The 16,908-nt window shown below is 56.5% G+C and overlaps 1 protein-coding gene across 2 annotated transcripts; it reads left to right on the plus strand.

The window, feature by feature from the left end:
• Positions 1-9,110: 9,110 nt before the first annotated feature.
• On the plus strand, positions 9,111-15,713 carry DIPK1B (divergent protein kinase domain 1B). 2 transcript variants are annotated; one of them, XM_085076850.1, is made up of 5 exons: positions 9,111-9,335; positions 11,652-11,786; positions 12,991-13,098; positions 13,265-13,441; positions 13,949-15,713. In XM_085076850.1, exons 1-5 carry the CDS (start codon positions 9,273-9,275, stop codon positions 14,759-14,761), a joined length of 1,296 nt encoding a protein of 431 aa, XP_084932976.1. In that variant the 5' UTR covers positions 9,111-9,272; the 3' UTR covers positions 14,762-15,713. The 2 variants fall into 2 exon arrangements, with proteins under 2 accessions (XP_084932976.1, XP_084932977.1); XM_085076851.1 differs by lacking the exon at positions 9,111-9,335 and adding an exon at positions 10,976-11,220.
• The last annotated feature ends 1,195 nt before the right edge of the window (positions 15,714-16,908 follow it).

Consider the following 16,908-nt stretch of genomic DNA (forward strand, 5'->3'; position numbering starts at 1 on the left):
CCAAGTAAAATGTTAGCCGTGTTAAAATAACCCTTGCTCCCTCAGCTGTCCTTGGATTCACCAACAGAGGTTGCGTGCTGTTCCCAAACAAGCTGTCACCAGGACGGGGAGGGCTCACTGCACTTTCCCTGCCCCTACAGCAGCAGCTTTAGGGCTGGAAGCAGCAGACAAGCTCCTTCTCTCCGGAGAGCTCCCAGCCAGCACTCCCTACGGCTGCCAGGCAATGACATCTCAGAGCTGGTCTCATGATTCCAGCTCATGCCACAAAGAACCCTTATTGTATTAGCATCTCCACACAGCATTAGATTAATCCCCCCGATCTGTGTCGTGTGGATTGCTCGGGGAGCCTTGCTCCAGCATCCTGCCAGCCAACATATGCCTGGGAAGCCACCGAGACCTTTGCAGCCGAGCAGACGCTGAGCCCGGAGCGATGCTGTGTTATCCTCGTGACTTTTCCCTTTTGTTGACACGAGGAGAAAGTCCCCGGTGGTCTGTCACTGGGGCCGATCTGCAGAGCTCAGAAACGCTGGCTGACGTTGCGAATCTGAAATGTAAATCCCGGCTGCGTGAACGGATCCGTGGCGGGGATGGTGCAACGCTCCACGTGTGGGATCCTGGTGGAGCTTGGCTGCCGTTCCCTGCTCCCCACGCTCTCCAGCACATCATCTGGAGTAATGCAAATGCAACATTCGATATCAGTCTGGAGCTCAAGGAAGGGGAGCGCTTTCTGATGCCAGATTAGAAGCCAGACATGGGCCTGCCTGCGAGCAAGCAGAGCTGTCACGCTGAGTTATTTCATAAGGCAGGCGGCGGTGCTGCCAGATGACGACAGCCTGTGCGTTAACATTTTCATAACAAACTGCCTGATGGAAGAGCCTCTGCCTGCTGTGCAACACAACAGGGATCATCCTCATCACCCCTGAAATGTGGTCGTTTTGGGGCAGAGGCAAAGGTGACCCATCCCAGTCCTACCAAGCTTCAGCAGCCAGGACAAAGCAGTTCCAAATTCTTTTTAAAAATCCCAATTTGCTAGATCGTGCTGCGTGTTTTGCATGTTTAAATTGCTGGCTGATTATTTAGACATGAGGAAGTGTACCCTGCAGGCATTGTAACTGAGCAGGGTCCAAAATCCCTGACTGGAGCAAGAACTCATCAAGCAGAAGGGTCCATGCAGCATCGCTGCTGGTGGGATTTCTGTGCCTCAGCCCATGAAGAGCCATGAAGCCCAAAGCACTACCCTTGCCTTATAATTATCTGGCTCTGTTCTTTCATCTTTTATTTGCCTGAATTTATTGCTTCCCTTGGCAACAACATGTGACCTCCCCGTGAATGACTAGCTTCTGACTGGAAAAGAAACAGAGCCAGGGAGAACATCTCCCACGTATGGGGGAGAAGGTGAGCAGGGTAGGGAAGAGAGGGAAACACTCAGAGGGGTAGGAAGGAGAGATGTGTCCATCTCTGGGCTGAGCAGGTTGTAGAGCAGCAGGAGACTTGAGGCTGGGTGGGTGGGTGCTCAGCAGGACCCTCTGGAGATGCCACCTGTGCCAAAAGAAAGCTGGATTTGTGCAGGGTCTTGCTCCCATTCCTCTGCCCTTGGCTTTCCACAGCACCTCTGGCAGCTCTACCCATCGGCCTGCTTCCCTTTGCCTCCTGCCAAGGGACGTGTGTTGAAAGCAGCAGCTGGGTTTGGTGACATTAAAGCAGGGGGGAGGAGGAAGCAACAAGCCAAAGATCCTCGTTGGTGGCCTTGTCGTGGCACGCATGTGTGAGGCTGGAGCCGTCACAGGAAGGGCTGAGAGCAGGAAGCTGTGGCTTGTGCAAACTCCTCCAAACCAACCCCTCGTGCTGGGTGCTGCACAGCAGCCTCATTGGCAGGGATTTGGGGACAGTGAGGTGATCCACACGTCTGCTATCACTCCTTCCAGACCTCCATCATCCATCCATCCATCCATCCATCCATCCATCCATCCATCCATCCTCTTCGCCTGCCTCAGTTTAGCAGCTGGCTTTGGGAGATGAGTCAGAGCCTGGTGTCACTGTGTGTCACTGTGTGTCACTGTGTGTGGCCCAGGGTACACAGAGCAGCCCAGCATCACAGCACAGACCTGGTTACACTGTGTAACTCACTTCCACACAGCCAGGGCTCCACTCTGGGAACCTAAACCTTGTTTACATCCATAAGCAAGGCTGCCCCACGGGCTGACATCACTGATGGCATCATTTTTCCTGGAAATATTAACCCTGCCAAAGACAGCAAGAAGTTTTCCCTGGGCTGTGCTGGCCTGGGCAGAAACACCACAATCTGCATGGCGAGGATGGTGGCTAAGAGCAGTTTGTGCAAAGGATGTTGGTGAATCCCATTTCCCTCCCGCCTAAAAGGGCATGTGGGAGGCGAAATTTCCCTGCTGCTGCTTGTGTGGGCAGCGGGGAAGCTGATGGGTGAGCTCCAGCCTGACCCTCAGCCTCCACGCTGGCTCCTGCTGCTCCGTGGCCACGCTGGGCTCCTCGGTAGTCACACGTCAGCGATCTGGTGACAACGGAGTAAACACTCGGGGAGGAACCGCCGGTGACTCAGCGTGGTTTAAATGAGCGCTGCAGTTCCCTGCTAGCTACAGAGCCTTGCACAAGAAGCAGAAGCATGAGATTGCTAAACTGCCCGAGCTCCGGCAGGCACAGCCTCCACTGGCCACTGGGAAGGCAAAGAGCCCGAGGGACTTTGACTCGGGGAACACGCAATTAGGAGAGAAACACGTTTTAAAAGGCAATAAAATAATCTGAACCTTCCTTCCTGTAACCTTTACTCTCCTAAATATGAGTTACCTTTACTCACCTATAGGTAACTCTGCCGAGAAAGTAAGGTATTACCTGCTGGGATGTTCACAGCAGCCAGATGTGGATTTAAATCCCCACAAGGCAGGGTGCTGATCCACATGAGGAATGCCACACCAGCAGCCCACCGAGTGCCAGGGCTGTCAGTGAGGCTGGAGGTTGGTGTTTGCAGAGTCAGTGCACATCAGGCAAGCATTGCAGCTGGGGTTAACACACCACCATGCCTCCCAGCACTGGCTTGTATTTTTTACTCCTGGCAGACTTGGTCAAAAACAGGAGATAGCAAAAACACGAGACTTCCAGATCTTGCCGTTGCATTTGCATTTGTACCCACAGGCTGGAAATCCCCCTGCACCTCGTGGTCTCTGCACCATTCTTGGGAATTAGAGTTGTGCCCAGTACAGGACAGAGCCTCTGAAACAGCATCTTGTCTGGCTGCAGCTCTCGAGCTCCTTCAGCCACAAGGATGTAAAACTGGAATCACTTTTTTCCCCCCCAAGTTGCAATAGGATTAGGTTTTCTCCCAAATGTCATGCGTAAATAAAGGCAGTCAAATTGTTTCTGATGGATTTTGTGCTGGTGGAAGGGGCTGGGTGGTTGAGCTAGAGACTGATGGGCTGAGCAGGGAAGGCAGAGCTGTGAGCCAATGGTGGGCAGCCTGGGACTGGAGGGGGTTTGCTGCATCTCCCATGTCAGAGCCTCTCACCTAGGGAGCTCCTGATCATCCCAGCCAGGCTGGATTCCCGTAAGGAGTCTCACCTAGGCTGGATTCAGCCGGTGGTGCTGAGCTCTGGGTGTGTTTTGGGGTTGGACTGCCAGCTGCCTATGGGCTGTGTGTGCCCCACCTGTGCAAGCTGAGCCTGCAATCTCATCCCTCCTCTCCTGCTGCCCTTGATCCCTCTGCTGGGGATGTGAGGCTGTAATTACAGGAACGAGGAAGATCCTGTTTCCCAGGGGATCTACAATAATGACCACTGTGAAGTGGGACAGTGGGGCTGGGGGAGTCCAGGCAAGGTGTGGCCAGAAAGGGACACTGATCTCCGTTGGAATGTCCATCCCTGCCTCCTGAAGGACATTTCCCTTTCTCTGAAGGAGTGCTTGGTGCACAGGCTGAATGTGGGTTTCCTGGGTTGCCAGACCTGCCAGCACTGTGCCGCAGGGTGTGCCAGCGCCGTGGCTCACAGCAGGACTAAAGGGCCTTTGGGCTAAGTCCATGTGTGCAATTCAACATCATCTCTGTGTCATGGGGCTGCTCCTGGAGCTGAGCTCAGCCACGGGCAGCTGCAGCACCTCCCCAGCCCCACATCACCCCAAAGTTGCTCTGCTGGTGCCAGATGGTGCACCTTTGATGGTGATCCCATCCTCCTGCTCCTGAGCAGGTCTCCTGCCCCCTTTTCTGCTTCTCCAAGGGAAAATTTGCTCTAGAACCCACAGAGACACTTGCTGGGGCTGAGCACAGGAGCTGCTGGAGAAGAAAAAGGCGTGTTGCCACCATGGAGCAGTGGAAATGTACTGACACCGCTGGGCAGGGCGGGAGGGAGTGGAGCAGCCCGGGGTGCTTTCAGCACAAAGACCGTTTTTCTTGTGAACAACTCCGGTCTTGCCACAGGAATGAGTTTGGGCTGGGGCTGGATCCCAGAACAGGCTGCTGGGATTGGCTGCACCTCTGCCAGGCAGCAGCTTTGTTTAGTCTAACCGCGACGTGAAACCTGCACCCAGCTCTTTGGGCGTGTGAAATCAGCACCCATCTCTTCCTGGGATACCTGTGTGGGAACAGAGGATCTGGGCAATTGCTGGGTAGGATGCTGGGGTACCCCAAATTGGATGCCACAAACTCCCCAGGTTCTCCCCTCTCATTGCACAGCCCAGCTGGAGCTGCCAGTGTGTTGCAACTGGCTCAGGATCTCCTCCAAGTGCCAGAGTCCAGCACAAGGTGAATTCTTTTCCTGGCAGACCTCCCTGAAAATAAACCACACTCACCTCAGCGGGCTAAAATCCACACGGGGAATATGTCTCCATGAAACAAACAGCTGATCTCTCTCTGGTTCCTCTTTTATTGATTAATGCCTCTTAATGACTCCGACCTAAAAAAAAATCTTGTAGTTGCCGCCTGTCACAGAAGATCAATGGAGCAGCATTAGCAGGAGATAGAGGCAAACTGTCCCGGGTGAGCTCTCTGCCGAGGCCAATCTGGGAGCAGCACAATCGATAGTTCAGCATGACCTCTCCCTCTTGCTTGCTTTTTTTTCTCCTTGAGCTGGTTGGGCAATAAAGTCTGCTCAGAGCCTTCACCGGGACTAGATTATAACTATCCAAATTGATCTGATATGTAAAGGATAAAAGGGTCTCTTAAGCCAGCTGTCTGCACTGGCAAAACTCAAGTGGCTGCGCAGACAGGGTCAGACCCTCATTAATTCCTGGATGCTTGGGACCCTGCTCATGCCATGCGTGAAAGCTGGACCACAGTGCTGGAGGGAGTCAATTAATCATGACAAATCCAATCCGACTTCTCCCCGGAGCTTTCCCAGTCAGCTGCCTGCGCTGCTGGTGCCTTTTTACCAGCTCGTTGTGCCACCAGGCCCTGTCCCTGCCGCTCTCTTTTTATGATATCTCCTTGTTTCTCTTATTTCTCCTCCTCCAGAAATTGTGGTGCTCAGTGTGTGGGGAGGAGGAAGAGTTCTTTTCTGCTTCACATGCTGGAGATGCTGCAGGGAGCAGAGGTGTCCCAGGGGAAGCCTGGAGGTCCTGGGCAGAGGAGGTGAGGGGGACAGCTCTCCTTTGCTCAGAGAGCCACTGCCTTCCTGAAAAACTTCACACATCAGCTCTCCAAACTGCAGCCTCTCTCCTCGCTGAGGCTGATAAACAGGGAGCACCTGGAAGGTGAAGGCTGACTTAAGAACTGTGTCCAGAGCTGCTCATCCCGCCTGTGCACCTCTGTCTCCCCCGAGGCCTGCTGAGCCCCGTGCCTGCTCCAAGGAATGTCTCCCTGGCTAGGCCTGATTTTGGGAGCCAAATGCCCAGGGTGAAAGCCATGTCCTGGCTCTCATGTGGAGGGGCTGGGGCTGTCAGGGGCTGTCTGTGGGCACTGGGGAGGGAGGAATCCCCTGGGCCGTGTCTCCCAGAGCAAGCCCTGATGATGAATAACTCCACAACCAGCTAAGCCAGTGCAGGGATCTGCTTGCTCAGCCTCCTTCTCCAAGCTCCTTTGCAAGCTCCTTTTCCTCCCTGGCTGGGAAGCGCCCACGGTTGGCACATGATGGAAATCCCAATGAGAGAAGCTCCCTTTCCAGAGCCAGCACCGCAGGGCTCCCAGCCACAGCCACCACCCTTTGCCTTTAACCCCGGCACTGCCTGCAGAGCCTCCACCTTCCACCTCATAACTCAGGGACATCCCTGGGGTGTCCCCAGCCCAAGGTGATGGTGGTGAGTGAAAGTGAGACCCCCAAACAGTTCCCAGCAAGCCAGGAGCTCTTCGGGGGCTGCAATCCTGGCCCAAAGCATCCAACAAGCCCCAGCATCCCCAGCTTTCACCCCCCCTGAACTCTGTAGTGCTTAATTCCAAGGAGCAGGGATTCGGAGAGGAAGCAAAGGGGGCGAGCACAGGACAGATTGGAGGGAAGATTGCGCTGGGGGTGGCAGGGTTGTCAAGCCAGCAACACAAGAGCTGATTAGCATTTCTAATTATAACCGCTGCGCTCAGCCCGGCGGGGCCCGGCAGGCAGCAGAGGCAGCTGACGGGCTGTGCCGAGCCAGCTGTGGATGCCACGCAGGAAGCGCGGGCGATCAGCCTCAAATCCTTCAAAGATGCACAGAAAAGAGCATTAAAGCCTGGGTCCATCATCTCCGGGGCTGCGGCGCTGCCTGGAAATGCCGGGTGTCATCACAGCCCCCCCAGGGCAGAAATCCCTCTGTTTGTGGCCACGGGGCTGATGCTGATGGCAGAGGAGGGGGGTGAGGATGTGCCCCTAGTTTGGTTTGGGGTCCTGCATCCCCTGCTGAGCAGCAGCTCTGGGCTCTGCGGGTGATGGGATTGGGCTGTGCTGTCCCCACCTGTCACCCAACACTGCCATCCCACCCAGAGGAAGGTGGGCAGCACAGGGTGCTCCGGAGGGGACAAGGGGATGGGTGGCTAGGGGATGGGTGCTCACGGCTCAGGGCTGCTCTGCACTGCTGTTATCTCTGGCTGAGAATATCATTTACTCATCATTTAGTAAGGTAAATACCACGGGCCAGCCAATGCCCGCTGCAGGGCTGCGGCTGCCCTGCCAGCTCCCGTGTCCCGAGGGCACAGCGCTCTTGGGGACGTGCCCGCAGAGCCACCGCCTGGCAGCCAAGTGAGCAGAGGCCAGCGTGCGGCACGCTGCGAGCTTAGCTGGGATTAGCAGGGCTTTGACCAGGAGAAACTGAAGCGACTTAATCACGGGAGTGAGCGAAAGAATTCCCAGCGAGGAGCTCAGCACTGACTGATCTCGGCATCTCCTGGGGACCATTTTCTCCACCATAGAGCCACACAGCTCTGGGTGCCTTCCTGCTGCTGGGAAGCCAGCCTGGCAGTGCCAGAGGGGTTTTGGGGAGGGGAGAGACCCCCATGCCAGGCTGTGGGAGTGGGAGCATCCCTGGTGCCAGGTGCCTGGGATGGAAACAGGAGATAGGCACCATGAAGAGAGATCTCCTTTCCCTCGTGAGTTGGATGTAAGGTATCACTTGCACACCTGCAGAATTTGTATTACTCTTTTGATTGGATTAATTAATCATTCAGTGATAACTGCTCATTAGGCATTCCAACAATCAATACTAATCACTTAATTACTTGGCGTATCACAGCTTGGGATGGTCTGCTCATTCCTAATTAGATTCGCCGGACAATCCACCCCTGGATTTTGCAAAGCCCCACAGCAGAGATCTGTGGATTTCAAGCCACCCTCAACTGTGGCCCAGGTGTGTAATTTCCAGTCTCCATGGAGGGTTCATCCCCCATTCTTGGTCCCCAAAATCAAGGGGATCTGTGGCAGGAGGGGGAGCAGGGAGCACGGAATGCATCCAGCAATGCACCTTCCTGTCCCTGCTGTTTCCCAAATTACCAACCCCACCGTAAAAAAATAAAAATAAATCACAGAGGCTCTTCTCTTTTCCTGCGTTAATGAAAACGAAAAATTAGAACCCCCAGAGAACCATCCTGGCTTCAGTGGGATGGCGAAACCTGCACGGACAGGGGCTGTGGGTGGCCGAGGTGACGTTCATGGTCCTCGTCACCGCAGCAGCGCCCTGGGCAATGTCAGCCCAGCCCGCACAGAGGTCAGGGCACAGCGCTGGAGCAGCAGGGACCTCCCCGGGGTTAAAAGCAGGCGGCAAAAACACGGCGGGATTTGGCGGTTTTCGGTCAGTTTTGTGCGATATTTTTCAAAACCATTCGGATTAGTCCAGCAAAAGCTTTTGCTCGTTAGGCCCTGATTTCTTGGTGCTTGACACACTGAGTGACCAGCTTGTTTCCAAAGGTCATTTTGAGCCGAATTCAAAAGGAAGGAGCAACCTGAACCACGAGAAGGGGGCAAATGGATAATCGGAAGATTTGCTAAGAGCAAGCAAGGAATTATCTTAACAGTGACCTCGTGACTGAGCCTCCCAGATCATTTCCCATCAGATTGTTTGCTCTCTGTCCCCGTTGCTGTCCCTTGCCTGTGCACACCGCATCCCCCTGGCCTGGCTGACACAAAGCAGCCCCTGAGGTTTCCCTGCCCAGCCGCTGGGCAAACAGGGAGGACCAGTGATGCTGCTGGGCTTCAGGGTGGGGAAAGGACGCAGCGAGGAGGGGAAGGAGCAGCAGTGATGGCAGAGCTCAGCCCTGAGGGGGTGCAGCCCCCGAGCCGTGCTCGCAGGTCACTCGCTAGGGGAGCTAGTCCGGCAGTCTGTCACCCAAAATGGCTTTGGGTAAAGCTGGAGTTGCTGTGAGTGCTGGGGTGAGATCAGCATCTCCATGGATCCGCTCTGCCAGGATCATCAGCCGGGGCTGTGCGGTGGGGTGAGCCTGGGGTGGGATCCCCGACTGGGTGGAATCCCGGGATGCGGGACGAGCCAGGGGATGGGATGCGCGGCTGGATGGGATCCCTGGGCTGCGGGACGAGAGCCCCGGCCGGCATCTCCAATCCGCTGGACTGGGCTGGGCTGGGCCGAGCGGGGCCGTGCCGGGCAGCATCCCCCCGGCTCCCCGGGCTGCGGCGGAGCTGCGAGCGCCGCCCCCACCTCCCGCACCGCCCCGCGCCGGGCGGAGCCGCCGAGCCCCGCGGGCCGGGCCGGGCGCTGCGGCGGAGCGAGCGGGCTGAGCGGCCGGGCCCCCCTTCCCCGGGCCCCCCGGCCCCCCCCGGCCCACCGGCGGTGCGGGGGCCGCGGCCGCCCCGGCCATGCCCCCCGGAGCCTGAGGCCCGCGGCCGCGGGGCGCCCGCAGCATGCGGAGGATCCGGCGGCTGGTGCATCTGGTGCTGTTCTGCCCCTTCTCCAAGGGCCTGCAGGTAGCGGCGAGCGGGGATGCGCCGGGATGGAGGATGCGGGCTGGGGCCGGGGCGGTGCGCCGGGCTGGGGGATGCGGGATGGGGGATGCCTCTCTCCGCATCCTGGCACCGGCCGCGCACAAAGGGACGCTCCGCCTCGGTCCCCCCGACGCCGGTGCGAGGAGCTGGGGGCCGGGCACCGGCACCGGGAGGGTCTGGACCGGCACCGGGAGGGTCTGGACCAGCACCGGGAGGGTCTGGACCAGCACCGGAGGCCGCAGCGGTTGCATAACCCGCGCCGCTCTCCGCCGTGCCGGAGCCTGGGAGCACCAGGGCAGCCCAGCCAGCAGCTCCCGGCGCTGGGTGAAGCCGCCGATGCAGCAGGGCATGGATGGCTCCTTGCTTTTCTTCCTTTCTTTATTTTCGCCCCTCTTCCCATGCCTGAGCTGTCTCAGAGCCGCAGGGATGCCGAGGAGCAGGGATGCTGGGGCAGGGGGTGGCAGGGATGCTGGAATGGGTGTTTTCTCTGCAGCTTTGGGATGAGAAGACTCTGGCAAAGGTCCTGGACCAGAGGGGTTCTCCCGGAGGGGATGAGGGGACACGGGAGGGATACCCGGCGGGCACAGGGTGCTGGCAGGAGGTGGGTGCAGAGCTGGGACTGCTGTGGAACCACCCCCGTGTTCCCAGGGGATGGAGCAGGATTTGGTGATGCTGCATCCATTTTGCCTTTGAAGTCAGCCCCAGCCCAAAGTCACTTCAGATCCTCCAGAGTCACCCTAAAACTGAGCACAGCAACTCTCACAGGGTAACACCCTTCCGTGCAGGGAAGGCAATGGGGAGAGAAAGCTCCGTGCCTTGAGACTGAGGCCCTGGAGGAGCCCTCAAAATCCAAAATCCAACCAAGGACTGGAGGGGAGCCTCTCACTGAAATGCATCCTCCACCCCCACGTTTTTTTCCACCATTTAGGGGCTGATGAAGCCAGTGCTCCCCATGCCATGCTCAGGCCACAGTTCTGACCCCCCTTCTTCCCCAGAAACTAAGTCAGAATAAGTAAAAAGTGACATTTTGCCTATTCTGGGGTTTTCCAAGATGAGTCTCTAGTGGGAAGTCCCTGGGAAGAGCCTGTTTGCTGAGGACAGGAGGCTCCACATGCACACCCTGGGCAGTTTTGGGGGCTGCTGTGCTGTGCTGGGGGGGATTTCAGGGGTCTCAGGGCTGTGTCTGACTTCAGGGCCATGAGCTGCTTCCCAGCTCACAGGAGCAGCCACCCACACCTTGTCTTTGCCAAGTCCCGGCTGTGCTTGGCTTCTCCTTAATTTAATTTCATGTTAATTAGCAGTGCCATTGCTCGACAGGCAGACTGGGCACCCCGGCTCGCTTCACACTTCGGGGTTTGCAATTAACAGCAGCAATGTCACGATCTCCAGGCAGACCTGGCTGCTCTCACCCTCACCTGCCCGTTCCTGTGGCTCCCAGAGCGCTGACAGCTCCTGGAGAGGGGCTGGGAGGTGTTTTGGAGGTGGGAATGGGTTTGGGCTGCAAGACCCAGGCAAGGATCCCTGGCAGGTTTTAAAACACTGTACCCACTCAGATCCAGCCCTGTCCCAGCAGCAGGTTGTGGTTTTATTGGGATGAGGAGGGTTTGGAGGTGGTCAAAGGCCAAAGGTTCTGTAGAATAATCTATAGAAATGGGATGGAATGGATGGTTTAATGCAAGGATTCATTCCCTGCCCTTTGGAACTGCCGGGGATCTGCTCCACATTCCTCGAGCCAGGTGAGCAGGGAGGCCAGATGGCAGCAGTGCTGCTGGGGAAGGTCAGGAGGGGAAGAAGCAAAGCCAACAAACCAAAATCCTGCCGAGAGCCTCGGAGCTGTTTGCACAGAGCATCACCTGAGAGCTCCCAGGTTTGTTACTCACCCACTACCCCATGGAAGCTGCTCTTGGGGGCTTCCCATGCCCGTGGGGCTTTGTAAGGGGGGGTTCAGCTGAGGAGAGGTTCCCCAAACAGGAGCAGAGCTCTTGCAGCACCGCTGGGGTTCCCCAGGTTTGCACAGGGCAGGAGAGCAGGAGGATGTAGCCACAGCTCCTAGGAATGCACAGCATCCAGCTCCTTGCAGCCCAGCCCTGTAATCCCCCTGCTTTTAGGGAATTTTAAGTGACCTACTTGCAGCAGGAGTTGCATAAGAGACTGATGAATACATATAAAAAAGGCTGAAGGTTTCCCCAGCGCTCAGGTTGGTTTGTGTGGCAGAAGCCATCCTCGTCCAGCTGCCTCACCCTGGGCAGAGCTGAGCCCTTCAGCAAGGGTTTCAAAAGCCTTTCCTTTGCCTTGCAGGGTCGCCTCCCGGGCATCAAGGTGAAGTACCTGCTGGTGGTGTGGCTGGGCATCTTCGTGGGCAGCTGGGTGGCCTACATGCACTACTCGTCCTACTCGGAGCTGTGCCGCGGCCACGTCTGCCGGATGGTCATCGTGAGTGGTGGCACAGCCTGCCGGCTTGGGGTGGGGGTCAGCCGGGCTGGGGGAGCCCCAATTCCAGCCTCCCAAACCCCAAAGCTGGGGTGAGGAGCTCTCCTGGCAGCTGCTTGGCTGGCGCTGTCCCTGATATCATGCAGAGCTCGGAGCTGGAGGGATGACCTTCCCCTGCCAGGGTGATGGTGAAACAATTTAATGAGATGTCAGAGGGACACAGGCAGGGCAGACGTGGGCAGATCCTTGTCAGTGCAGATGGAGTTGGAATGGCAGGGCAGGGAGCAGGACTGTGGGCAGGGACAGTGTCACAGCAGTCCCCCCGGGCTCAGCAGAGCAGGAGGAAGGAGGGGAACAACCAGCAGCATTCTGTGAATGCTGATCTGTCCTAATGAAAGCACCATAGCCCCTGATGGGAGCTTGGCTTGGTGGGTTTTGCCTGTTTGGGGTTTGCAGTGGGTTCCCCACGGCATTCCAGCAGGATCTCCCCAGGACTGCTGTGCACCCCTGGCATGGAGCAGGTCTGAGCCCAGCCCAGGCGAGGAGGGGGAGCTCTCTGTCAGAACAAGCCTCGTTGATCAATCCCTCGGCAGAGAAGGGAGGCAGGAATTGCCATAACAACAGCGACGATCGTTTAATTTGATTTTCTGCCTGACTCCGACCGCGGGGTCCTGGGCGCTAATTCCTGCTCGGAGCTTGGGCTGGCAGACACTGAGGCTGGCCGTGTCCCCTGTGAGCAGCTCTGAGGGTTAATTCCCATCCACAGAGGGGAAAAAAAGGGAAAAGATGCAGTGAATGTCTGCAGCTCCTGCTTCCAGCCCTGAGGCTGCCGTGCCCTCGCTGAGGAGCTGCAGAGCTGCAGCCTCTCCTGCCCAGGGATGTCTCCAGCTGCCAGCTCAGCTGCAGATCAGAGCCACCGTCTGTCCCTGTCCCTGCCACACCCTGGACTGGGGCCAGCCTGCTTCACAGCAGAGGCTGCTGCTCTGCTGGGCAGCGTGAGCCTGTGCATCCTCATCCTCCCCGTGCTGCCCTCTCCTTCAGCCCGGGATGTTCTCCCAGATCCCTGGATTTGCAGCATCTAGGAGCAAATCCCCTGCAGTCCCTCCAGCAGCACAGGGAGTCCCTGCCAGCCCAAGGCACTGAGCCATCCCTGAGGGCCACTAGAAATCTGTCCCCGCTGAGCTCCTCTCTCTCCTTGCCCTCCCAGTGTGACCAGTACAAGAAAGGGATCATTTCTGGCTCCACCTGCAAGGACCTGTGCGAGGATCGTGGCCTCCTGTTCCAGCACTGCCTCTCCTCCTCCCCCAGCCAGCAGGTAGGTCTGTGCTCCCCACACACTGCAGGGGATCACAAATCACCATCAAACCATCAAACCATCAAACCCTGGGCATCTCCCCCTCAGCCCATCCTGAGCCACAACCCAGCTCTGTCCACTTGCTGCTCTCCTCCCTCCTCACCCTGTCCCTCTCCCTGTGCTGCAGGTGTACAGAGGGCTCTGGAGGGACAGGGAGGTGATCATCAAATGTGGCATCGGGGAAGCCCTGAGGGCTGACAGCCGCCCAGACTCTGTGCCCAGGAGGGATGTGGTGCTCTTCGACAAACCCACACGGGGCACGTCGATGGACGAGTTCAAGGAAATGCTCCTCAACTTCCTGAAGGTCAGTGCAGGACCTGGGGGATCCTGCAGGCCTGGGGTGGCTCCTGGGAGGTCACAACACCAATTGTGTTTTCCTTCCTTTAGAATGAGAGCTCCTCCTGCCCATGCCCCCATGGCTCTGTGCCCTGCACTGGATTAGTGGAGAAAAACCTCCATTCTCTCCCAGGAATGTGAGATTTCAGTAGCAGCATCCCTGGAGGCTGCTTTGCCATGGCTGTGGGCACATCTGTGCCAGGCAGAGCTGATTTGGTGGCCCTGGTAGCTATGGGGCTCCTGCAGCAGTGGTGGGGTGGCAGCTCTGGCCAGGAGGGTCTAGAGCAACCCTGAGGCTGGTAAAATTCTGCTGGAGCTGGATCTGCCCACACACTGTGGCTCTGAATTTTTTGGAGCGTGGTCACTGTTCCTCCTCTCCCAGCTCAGTTCTTTGCTCTCCCAGTTCAGTTTGTGATGTGACACTGGAATGTGGAGAGCTGTGAGGGTCTGATGGCACTTCTTGTCCTGTTTGCAGTCCAAGCTGGGGGATCAGCCATCTCTTCCAGCCTTGGTGAGCCGGATCATCACCATGGCAGACGTGAACCGCGACGGCAAAGTCTCCCTGGCAGAGGCCAAGTCCATCTGGGCGCTGCTGCAGCTCAACGAGTTCCTCCTCATGTTCTCCTTGCACGAGAAGGAGCACACGGCCAAGCTGCTGGGGCACTGTGGGGACCTGTATGTCACCGAGAAGATCCCCCACACCTCCCTCTACGGGGTGGATGTCCCTCCCTTCCTGCAGTCCCTGCTGCCTTCCATCGTCCACCAGCTCATCCACCAGTGGTTCGCGCCAGCCTGGCCCCGGCGCGCCAAGATCGCCATCGGCCTGCTGGAATTCGTGGAGGAGATCTTCCACGGGACCTACGGGAGCTTCTACATCTGCGAGAGCAGCCTGAGCAACGTGGGCTACAACGACAAGTTCGACTTCAAGATGGTCAACCTGCGGAAGGTGGCGACGGAGATGACAATCCGAGGTTTCCTCAAGGGCCGGCACTGTGAGCAGAACGGGGACTGCACCTACGGGAGGGACTGCACGGCCACGTGTGACAAGCTGCTGAAGCAGTGCAAGGGCGACATGGTGCAGCCCAACCTGGCCAAGGTGTGCGGGCTGCTGCAGGACTATCTGCTCTACGGAGCTCCGCTGGAGCTGAAGGATGAGCTGCAGAAGCAGCTCCGAACTTGCATGACCCTCAGCGGCCTGGCCAGCCAGATGGAAGTGCACCACTCCCTCGTGCTCAACAACCTCAAGACCTTGCTCTGGAAGAAGATTTCCAACACCAAATATTCCTAACGGGGGGAAGCACGGCGTTTCCAATCTGCGAGCTTGGAGTGAGGTCCAAGGGCTGAAGGCCTGTTTTATCCATCCTCTGCCCCCCCAGGAAAAACACACCCTGCACAGGGAGTTCAGCAGAGCTGCAGCCCCTTCTCCTTCATGGAAAACCAAGCATCATGACTTCCACCACCCAGCAGGAGCATGGATTGGTCGGTAGGAACAGAGCTGGGACACGGAGCTGGCCCGAGCAGGCCTGGGGGAGGAAGATGACAAGGAAAAGGATGAGGAAGCAGAGCCCAGCTGGATGCATCAAACTGTTCCTTGATGAACAGGAAGGCAGTGCAAAGCGATGGGAATGAATCATTTATGCTGTACTTGTCACATCTCCTTTTGAGGAACGTCTCTGATGTAAATAAACAGCTTTTACGTGAATCACACCCCGTACATCAATAGCCAAACAGCAGCCTGTTAAGTACCAGCTTGTTTGTGATCCAAAAAGGAGGAAAAGGTAGATTTCCCCATTCAAAAGTCTCTCCTTAAGTGTCTGAGTCATCTGCCATCAGATCCAGCTGTCACACAGGACGCAGATAAGCTGTCTGTTCCACCGTGGAGAATCGTGGCAATCCTTTGGTTCCATTTTTAAGTGCCTGACCCTGACAGTGATGCCATGGCTTGTGTGAGGCTCCCCCCCAGCCTGGAATTGGCAGCACAAGCCATTCCCTCACCTGTCAGCTCTGGAAGTGTCCAAGGCCAAGGATGGCTTAAAGGCAAAGGGCTAAACACGGACAGTTCTGACCCTTCGTGTGCTCCGGGTGTCAGTCAGTCCCACCACACTCAGAGCAGGGACAAGCCAAACTCTCAGTTTAATTCTCCAAAAACTAAGCTGGGCTTGCCCTGCAGAGGTTGAAGGTTAATACCAGAATAATCCAGTGCTTCTCTCATTATTAAAATGAATTTCCAGGCAAAGCTATCAGCAGGTCTCCAGACATTTTTTTTTTTGGCTGTGTTTGTACTCCCAGGGCTCCAGCTATGGCTGTTTTCCTTTAAATGCTCAATTATAGCAATCTCACAAGTCTGGGTAGGGAGGAAGAGCTGGATAAACTCTCCTAAGGTTGCTTTGTTCCCAGCACAGCCATATTCCTGCTGCTGGGCTCTCCTGCCAACAGTTCCTTACAGAAGTGAGTGAGCAGCTGATGTGCAATCCCAAAATAAAAATACACCTAACACTGCAGCACCTGGCAAGGCAATTGGCAGCACGAGGGCTTTGAGATCAGGATTTCCTTCTGTTCCTTAGGATCCTCATCACCTCTCACTGGAGACATTTTGGTGTTAGGAATGCTCTGCATCCAGCAGAGCCACCAGAGCTCACTCCCTGCTGAGGAATTGTCTCTGCAGTGTGATATATCCACGGAAAAGCTGAGCACTTCTAAGGTTTCTGGGTTGGGTGTGGACAGTGCCAAGGTGTCTGCAGGTGCTGGTTCACCTGGGCAGGGAAAGCCAGGGCTGGAATTCCCTGGAATTCAGTAACTAGGCTTCACAGCCACCCCAGCTCCTCATCCATTGTCCTGCATCCCCATGGCAACCAGCTACCCTGACAAATTCATTTTCTCCTGCCATTAGCAGAGGAATCCAACACCCCCTGCCAAAATCCCCTCCTCAGGTCGTCAGAAAAGCCATTTTCCACCCTTCCCTCCGTTGTTTACTCCCACTAAATCCCTGCTGCTCTTTTCCCTCAAAGCACCTGGAAAAGTGGAGGAAAACCCTTTCCTCCTCCTAAATCAGAACCTCTGTAAACATTTATGAAATTCCAGGAAAGACGCAGCCCCTGCACCTGACAGACCTAGCCCTGACAGCTTAATTGAAATAAAGACACTTGTGACAACAGCTGTTCCATCACCACCTCATTAATCCACACCCCCGCGGCCCTGGACACTCCCAGGAATCGCTGATGACTCACAGAATTCTACTCATCACTAATAAAAAGCACAAAGCGAGTTCAAGCTCATGGTTGACAAACCACACCGGAATACAGCAGAGAAATGAGTAAAGGCAAAGCTGTTTTACACTCAGATTCCTCCAGATTCCCCACAGGAGCTGAAGAAAAAAGCCAGGACACTCCAAGACTGACAATCTGATCTCACTGTCACTTCTGCAGCAGAGCTTTG

The sequence above is a fragment of the Lichenostomus cassidix genome, chromosome 17 (assembly GCF_008360975.1).
Source record: "Lichenostomus cassidix isolate B80296 chromosome 17, HeHo_3.0, whole genome shotgun sequence".
Lineage (NCBI taxonomy): Eukaryota > Metazoa > Chordata > Aves > Passeriformes > Meliphagidae > Lichenostomus > Lichenostomus cassidix.

What these genes read in the sequence shown, in the direction of transcription:
- DIPK1B (XM_085076851.1), top strand. Translation starts at nt 11,014, where the DNA reads ATGGATGGTTTAATGCAAGGATTCATTCCCTGCCCTTTGGAACTGCCG. An exon ending in CATCACCTGAGAGCTCCCAG is followed by an intron (nt 11,221 to 11,651) that starts GTTTGTTACTCA and finishes TTTGCCTTGCAG; the next exon opens with GGTCGCCTCCCGGGCATCAA. An exon ending in ACGTCTGCCGGATGGTCATC is followed by an intron (nt 11,787 to 12,990) that starts GTGAGTGGTGGC and finishes TTGCCCTCCCAG; the next exon opens with TGTGACCAGTACAAGAAAGG.